The 8,760-nt window shown below is 44.8% G+C and overlaps 1 protein-coding gene across 1 annotated transcript in view; it reads left to right on the forward strand.

Annotated features, from left to right (window-relative positions):
* The window catches only part of Tgfbr3 (transforming growth factor beta receptor 3), a 178,863-nt gene extending 172,187 nt beyond the window's left edge, over window positions 1-6,676 (forward strand). Inside the window, exon 17 of the mRNA XM_028782394.1 lies at window positions 3,456-6,676. Coding sequence (XP_028638227.1) covers window positions 3,456-3,574 — 119 coding nt within the window. The 3' untranslated portion in view covers window positions 3,575-6,676. The remainder of the gene's footprint in view (window positions 1-3,455) is intronic.
* Window positions 6,677-8,760: the final 2,084 nt, after the last annotated feature.

Here is an 8,760-nt window from a genome sequence, read left to right on the forward strand (position 1 = left end):
TCTTCCTGGATAAGGACAGGCAAGTCCAGTCTAGCAAGGGACAAAGGAAACTAGGGGAGCCATATTGCTTTTATTGCGGCAGCTGGATCCACTCCACTAGGGTATGTAGTCTCTAGTGTCTGATGCCTCAGTCGCCTACACCTCTGAACCTTCTGTGACAGATTTATGCCTCTATACATTATATATTGAGTCAGAGACACTCCCTTGAATCCAGAGCTCACAGATTCATCTAGTCCAGAGAGCCAGCCTGCTCCAGGATCCGGAGCATTTACAAACAGGTCCCCGGCAGAGATTCTCCTCGACAGAACAGTGCATTGAACCTAAGTCAGTAAGAGTATCAAGCTAGTGTGACTGACCACCTCGGGGCACGCCCCACAATTCTGAGGACAGATGTGCACCACCTCTCTCTCTCTCTCTCTCTCTCTCTCTCTCTCTGTCTCTCTCTCTCTCTCTCTCCCCCCCCTCCCTCTCTCCCTCCCTCCTTCTCTCCCTCTCCCTCTCCCTCTCCCCAGGGTTTTACAAGAGTTTCCAGTCCAGGTGGTGGTGGTGCACGCCTTTAATCCCAGCACTTGGGAGGCAGAGGCAGGCAGATTTCTGAGTTTGAGAGTTCAAGGCTAGCCTGGTCTACAGAGTGAGTTCCAGGACAGCTAGGGCTACACAGAGAAACCCTGTCTCGAAAAACCAAAAAAAAAAAAAAGTTTCCAAGACTCTGAAAATTATGAGAGTTTTTTCTACTGGGCATTAAAATAAGCTGACACAGCAAAGAGACACTTCCCAGGAAGCAGATATTCAGACTTCCTGGGCAGGACACACCGCTGACATTTTTCCTGAGCATGACTCATCAAGCGTTTGTCCTGTTCTGGAAGAGATAAACATGAGAAAGGCTGTCCTGCTTCATCCACTAGAGACAGAGCTCACAAGGCCAGCAGAGCCCAAAGGAATGGCAAGACACCTCCCCTTAGACCACACTTAAAGGGGAAGGCGATTGTTGTTTTAGTGAGAGTCAGGGATTAGGGATTTACCTCAGTAATAGAGTGCTTACCTAGCCAAGTCCAAGGCCTGAGGTTCAGCTCTATGTGTGGCCACTGCAACAGCCTAGGTAACAGGAGTGTTCTACTGAGAATGGATTAACATGAGTGGTAAAGTGATGTGTGTGTGTGTGTGTCTGTGTGTGTGTCTCTGTGTATATATGTGTGTGTGAGTGTGTGTATGTGTGTGAGTCTGTGTGTCTGTGTGTATGTATATATATGTGTGTGTCTCTGTGTATATATGTGTGTGTGAGTGTGTGTATGTGTGTATGTGTGTTCTGTGTGTGTGAGTGTGTGTGTGTCTGTGTGTGTGAGTCTGTGTGTATGTGTATATGTATATATGTGTGAGTGTGTGTCTGTGTGTATATGTATATGTGTGTGTGTCTGTGTCAGTGTGTGTATGTGAGAGAGTATATGTGTGAGTGTGTATATCTGTATGTATATGTGTCTGTGTATATATATGTGTGTGTATATATGTCTGTATGTGTCTGTGCCTGTGTGTATATATATGTGTGTGTGTGAGTGAGTGTGTGTATACATGTGTATGTATATGTGTCTGTATATATATGTGTGTGAGTGTGTATATGTCTGAATGTGTGTGTGTGTCTGTGTATATGTGTGAGTGTGTGTCTGTGTGTACATATATGTGTGTGTGAATGAGTGTGTGTGTGTGTGTGTGCACACACATCAGGATAGTTAAGGGCTGGAAATATATAGGAATATCCAAGGCCCTGGGTTCAAACACAGAAGGGAGCACGGGAGGAAAACGGAAGGTGAGGAGAAAGGAAAAAGAAGATTGGATTATTTTCTAGAAATGATCTTCCATTTAAGAGAAAGTGAATTTTTGGCAGAATATTACTTCTCACCCTTGATCACATACACGTTTGAAGGGGCAGTGCTGGGGAAGATCCAGAATCCTGCAGAGAGACTTAAAACACCTGTGGCCTGCCTGCTCCTTGGGAATACTGACCCCTTCCCCTCTCCATCCCTCCAATCCCAGAAGAAAAAATAATTAGAGGAAGCCAATGCATGCAGCAGCCCCAAGTGCTCTGAGGTGGATTGCAGAAGCCTGTAGAGCTGTGTTAGGGAAAGCTGAAACCTGACCCGGGACGTGAGCGAGCGGCACTGCCTTTTGCAGAACTGCTTATTTGGCAGAGATCTTTGAGGGGCCCCGGGAAGGCAGTGGAAGTCTAGGCCTCTAGTTCCTGAGCTGGCTCAGAGGTCAGAGCCTGTTCTAGCTGCTGTAGTATTGTTTTAATGAGGCAGAAGGGAGGGTTGCTTATCTCTGGCAACCTGTATATTTCAGCCTGACAGGAAAGAGAGGGCCTAACTCATAAACAGACCTGGCCTTCGGGGGGAGGGGGGGAATGGGGGACTTCCCACACCGGTGGGGGTGGGGACTGCTAAGGGGACATTTGGGCAGCAGCTTTTTTTTCAAAGGCCAGTTTCACTGAAGGGACTAGCTAACCTCAGGGCCTCTCACACAGCTAAATCCAAACCATGTGTGACCTGAGCTTTCCTCCCTCTCCAGAGCAGTGCACACTTGGCACTAAGAGCAGGCCGAGCTGTAATGCAACAGGGTGTGTAATGACAAGTGGGGCATGTAATGTTAGGAGACGCTCACACTGAACTCAGCAGAGAGCCCCAGATGCTAACAGGGGGTTTGCTGACAGTCAGTACAGGTCCCATGTATTTAAGCTCCTTGCCCCAAAGGGTTTTCCCTTGGCAGGACCTTCCCACTGAGGCTCCCCCCCCCTTAGCCCTCCCCCTTGAGCCCCTCCCCATTTCCACTTCTCAGGTGGGTTTCCTGCTGGGCACATAAAGCCCTTTGTGCTGTGGCTAGGGCAAGCTCTCAAAGTCACTTGCCCAGTGCTGAGCAAGGCATTCAAGAAAAGGGGATGGTGGGTGGCTCAGTGGCATTTGGCTTATGCCGAGCATGTGCAAAAGCCTAGGTTCCATCCCTAGCACAAAAGGGGTAGGCCAATGAAAAAGTTATAGACTTACTTAAAACAGTATTATATTGATTTGTGATTACTTTTAAACTCGGTTGTGTGGTTCTTGGTCATGAACTTGTGAGATAGTTATGCAGTTTCATGGTATCAGAAGATTTGCCCCTAGCTAGTAGACACTGGTTAGGTTTGAGAGTTGTGAGCTCTGGAATCCAGAGCATTTGTCACAGAGATCCTAGAGCCACCAGAGATCCTAGCCACAACTGCCATACAGAAGACACTCTTACTGGCTTATAAAAAAAATACAAAACAACAAAACAAAACCCTTAAAGTACCAGGCCCTCCAGTCAACTTGGGCTAGCTGCTTCTGCCTGTAATTGAGAAAAACACCAGGTAAAAAGTCAAAGAAAAGGGCGGGGGGGGGGGAACCACATTCCTTCTCAGATCGCACAGTATGACAGCTCTTTCTTAATTGCAGGGGAGACCGCAAGAAGGCAGCAAGTCCCTACCTCGCCACCAGCCTCGGAGAACAGCAGCGCGGCCCACAGCATCGGGAGCACTCAGAGCACCCCATGCTCCAGCAGCAGCACAGCCTAGGTGGACAGACACCTGCCACTGCCACAGCAGGATCTGATGCCAGTGCTGCGTGTCCAGACTCGGAAGGCTTGATCTGGGCTCCCTGTAAAGAGAGTGAATTTCAGTATACAGACAGCCTGTTCTACCCACCCCTTACCATGGCCCATGTAAATATGACCCTGGACATCTGTCATATGAAAGCTAAGCTGGCAGCCTTCCCCACCAGCCCCTCGCAGGATGGGGGTTCCAATGTGAAACATATGCCAATTTGGGGGGGGGTTGTTTTTTTGTTTTTGTTTTTGAATGCTGCTTTGTCCAGGTGTCCAAACATCCATCGTTTGGGGTCGTATGTTTTACAGAGTATAGGAGATGGTGAAGGGGTGTCAGAGAGCGTCGAGCCAGGGAGAGACAGGCAGGGGTCCTCGCCTAGCTGAACCAAGATGTAAACTAGAAGAGATGCTCCCTCCATATCCAACCTGCATCTCGCTCTGGATGCCCACTTCTGACCTGCCACACCCTACATGGTCCCTGTGTAGCTCACTAGCCTTGTGGGGCTGTCACTTGCCAAGGCAACATTCCTCTCTTGGGCCAAAGTGAACGCTGATTCTGGATCCTCCATGCATGCACACCAACTCCAAAAGTGCCTTAAAGCCAAGTTTGTTTCTCCTTCCAGGCACACGGAAACAGAAAACAGTCGAGAGTGTGGAACATCAGACTTGTGCCTGTTTCAGACATTGTGTCCTAATAACACTTAAACATCAGGCAGGTGGGGTTCAGTGGTAAGCGAAGGGATTAGCAAGGTAATGCCCATGTATGGTCACATAGGCACAAATCAGAACGTCCGGCACATTTGAGAGACAATCACTTCCTCCTTAAAAATGCTCTATGCTTCCAGAGTCGGAACTTGAGTTATATGTGGTAGACTATATTGACTCCAAACCCATCAGTCTCTCTGATGAGCCTGTATACAAGCCTGGAGAGCCCCAAGCCATCTGATGATGTCATCAGTTCAGCCCCGAGGATGCAGAGACAGGGAGAAGGGCACTAACTTTAAAAGGGGTTTCAGGTGAACTTCTTCAGCAGAATAAGGTAATGCCGCTCTGATAGTTACTGAGCTCAGTGATGCCTCTGTGTGGAAACTGAACCCCAGAGAGGATTCTCTGTGCCTGATCCACTGCAAATTAAATAATACTACTTTTCCAGAATTCCCCTCCCCCCACACCCCACAACAACCTAAGATTCCATAAGTAGAAAAAGCTAGATCCTTGCCTGAAATAGCCATGAGCAAAGCCCACAGCCTTTAAAGTCAGGCAGTTGTGCCCAGGCCTTCATGAATGAAAACTTTAGTCAGAAGCTCGGAAGCATTGCGGTAGAAACAGCATATGAAGGGAGATGGACAGTCTCTCAATCGATGAGCCCTTGTCCGACGGACCACAGAGTGGCCTAGCTTCCATTCAATTGGGAAAATTTGAACCAAAGCATATTCCTTCAGGGCTGAGGGCCTCCAACTGATCTTAGATACATTGAAAATACTTCAGATTTTCCTCATGAATACAAAATGGTTTAAGACTAGAGAAATACTTTTCTTTAGTTTGTTGGTTTTTAACAGGAAGGTGTCATTGTGGAGGACCTGGATTATGCTACCTGTGTTTAAAAATAATGCGCTTTGCCTAACCTTCAGCAGAATGTAACTTTTAAGTATATTCTATGTATAAAAAATGTTTAAAGATGTCTTCAAAGAAGACTAGAGTCTTTAAATCACTTATAGCTATATTTTACTACAAAAATTCTGTATAAAGATATATTTAAATGTTTTAGAGAACTTTAAGTTACTCCATATGAAATGTCTAATTTCAGTTACTGTGAATTCTTCTAATCAGTTCTTTGATTTAAAAAGAAAAACCTTTTCCATCATATTAAAGAGAAAATTAGCTATGGGAAGATATTAAACGATTTCTTAGATGGGTGGGGTTAAAATTTTGTAATATATTTAAATGTATATTTTTGAGAGAGATAATACATTGCCAATGACTTTATAAGTAATCTTAAATTAACTTACAAATTTATAAGATGCAAACCAAAAGACTTTTTTTTAAAAAAGAGAGAAAGAAAAGAGAGAAAAGCTTTTATTTCCTTGGATCTCATTATCAGAAGTATTATTCAGAAATCTGACCCCATATTGGAAAATGAATGTCCTTAAGTATTCCTGAAGTGTAAAGTTTGAGTGTCTCCTCTGGCTCCTGCTATAGTGTTTCTTACTCCTTCACCCTTCATAGATTTAATACAAAGTACAAGCCTTACTTTCATAGCATATTCTACAAGTTTCCTTAAGACTGTTGTTATAGTCTGGCTGAACCCAGTTCCACCTGAAAAGTCTTGTGTTGTGTCTGTGGGCCACACTGGTGGCTGCAGAGGCCATTTTGTTTTGTCATTGCTGAAGCCATGCTGGACCACCCCAGCGTCCCCAGCGTCTAAGACGGGACTGTCTGTACAAGGCACTACAGCCCTTCACACAGTGTTCTCCAGCTGTTACTGCTGCATTTCCAAAGGTCAGAGATGTTTCTTCTACCTGAGCTGGTCATGTAGCAGTTTTTTTCCTAAACACAAAATGGCCTTTTGCTTGTCTGGTAATGAGATTGTAAATCCATTTCCTGTGTGTGTTCTTCGAAAGCTTGCCTGAGTGTGTGGGTGCGCAGGCTCATGCCTGTCTTTTTGTACTGTAACTACCTCATGGTTTGAATGATGAGCGTACTGCTGGTTATGTTAACAGAGCACATTTGTCGGGTGAGTCGTGTATGTAAACTTTTTTATTTTAACTCTGTTTGTTTTATCTGGGGGTGCGTTCATTAAACTGACAGATATTTTTCTAGGAAGGACTATTATCGGTTTCCAAATGCAATACTCTATTCTGCTTTTTTCCTGAGTGAGCCTGATTGTGTTTCTGTTTTTCATCTATGAGGGTAAAAGCATACCCTGAAAAATCCCTGTGGCCAGTTTGAACACCCCTGCTGTAACCTTCCCTCTGTTCCATGGTCTTTGTGAACCTGCTTAGAGGTATAGTTTTGATAACCACAGTTTTAATTCTTTTATCTGTGCATAATAAAGATATATATATATCAATTATTTATGTTGTATCTGGTCATCACTAAACCCTCCCCTTGGTCTGACACAACTGTGATCACTCCTGCTGTAACAGGGCCAGTGAAGAGAGGGGAAAGGCAAGGACCCAAGAGTGTGGAGAGGAAGAGGGCAGGAGCCAGGCTGTGTCCAGAGTTCACTCCGTGGCCTTCTGTACTCCTGGGAGAGTCAAAGGGAAGGGCATATGAGTTTAGGCTCCTCTCTTCATCTCCTCAAATGTTGACACTACTTCCACCATGTACCGGCCCTGTCTGCCACTAGCTTCTTCTGGTTGACCAAGGAAGAAACTAGAATATGGTTGAAGGCTCCTTGACGCCACACCCCAATTTACAAAGCCCAAGTCTCACTCATTCTTGGATCATCTTCAATGATGAACTTACTCCTTCTACCTGAGAGCCGGGCTCTCCCGAATGCTAAACCAACCTCAACAGCCTGCTAGCTGCAGACCAACACCAACACTTCCCCTGGCTTTAGTTCTTTCACCACACAGCAAAGCTCCTAAACACATGCAAATCATGTTACTCCACCACCTGAGCCTTTTAAGTAATTTCCCCTTTTGCCTCACTGTCATCCTAGACCCACCGAAGTTACGAACATAGAGCAGCTGCCATAGAAGCTAAATCCACAGCTGCCTTCTCTGGCCCTCCAGTCGTGTCCCTGGAGGACCTGGTATCCACGATCTTAGTTCAAACTCTAACTCACTGATATGTTTTCATAAATAGGGATTTTATTCTGTTGAATAGAAATAACACAACAAAGTCTACAACTAGTCACATGGCACAGCACAGCCCTCCCCCTAGAATAATAGCAACTCCTTGTTCTTGGTGGCTACATACTGTTTGCTGCAGTGAATTAAGCCTCTCTTCAGATAATGGACTCTAGAGGTATTATTGTCAGAGTTCTAACAAAGTTCCCTGCTGCAGTTAACATTGTGTGTGCATCCATGTATGTGTATGTGTGTGTATGTGTATATGTATAATCTCCATACATTTAGAAATATAATACACATTTAGGAACATAATAGATATTATTTCTACACACAGACACACACACAAACACACTCATTACATTCTGGTGCTTTAAAACAAAGACTGAAAGACAATTTTATCATTACAAGAGAAGATTTTGACATATCACATGTGGAAACTAATTCAAGCAAAAGGATTTGGAGAGCAAGCTGTAGATTCACACCCATAATTTCAGCACTCGGGAGACAGATGGGAGGACTAAGTTCTGAGACAATCGGGGCTATATGATAAATTTCAGGCAAGCCTGGGTTACCAGAAATGTCCTGTCTCAAAAACAAATTAAAAAATATATATGAATGTGAGAGTCTGAATGATGCAATTATGCCTGACCGGCTGGGTTCACAAAAGACTGTTTCCAGGAGTGAGAATGTCATACCTATGAGATAGCTCTAAGTTCCCCAAAAGTAGACCCATAGTGGAAATGAATCATCGAATTCAATCATGCTGATTTAATAACAATGCCAGGTTAGGAATCAATCTGATTCAATTGGATACCCAATACATTTCTAAGTTTTAAGGCACTACAGAATGGTTAAGGCTTAAAGAAAGTATGATGGCAAATGGGAGCTATTTAGAGTGGAAAACTTATGAGAATTCACTGAAGCATGCAGCTGAAGCAGCTTTGTGTGAAGTGTGTAATTACAATGTTTCACATTAGAAAAACACAAAGGTGAAAGCCTCCCCCATTGTGGAACTGCTGAAGGCAGAAGTAGTCACAATCAACACGTGCAGTAGGCAGGAAACAGCGCACACTACAGATGCTAATAAAAGTGTTGCTGTGAGCCACTCTATCCTCATGAAGCAGAACACTCAGGGTGAGTGACATGACAGGGTCATTGTGGTCTTGTTGGATAAACAGAGACAGACTTGGTCAGGTGGGCATGAGGGCAGTGAGGACATGAAGTGGCTGAGGTTAACCCGTGAGGAAGATGAGCTGGGCACATCAGATCGTAAGGCTTGGAGGTGGTTCAGTGGACAGACACTCGCTGCCAAGCCGACCTTTACACAATGCACTTTATAAATCAAATGTGATAGAAATGA

This window comes from Grammomys surdaster, unplaced genomic scaffold (assembly GCF_004785775.1).
Source record: "Grammomys surdaster isolate TR1022 unplaced genomic scaffold, NIH_TR_1.0 751, whole genome shotgun sequence".
Lineage (NCBI taxonomy): Eukaryota > Metazoa > Chordata > Mammalia > Rodentia > Muridae > Grammomys > Grammomys surdaster.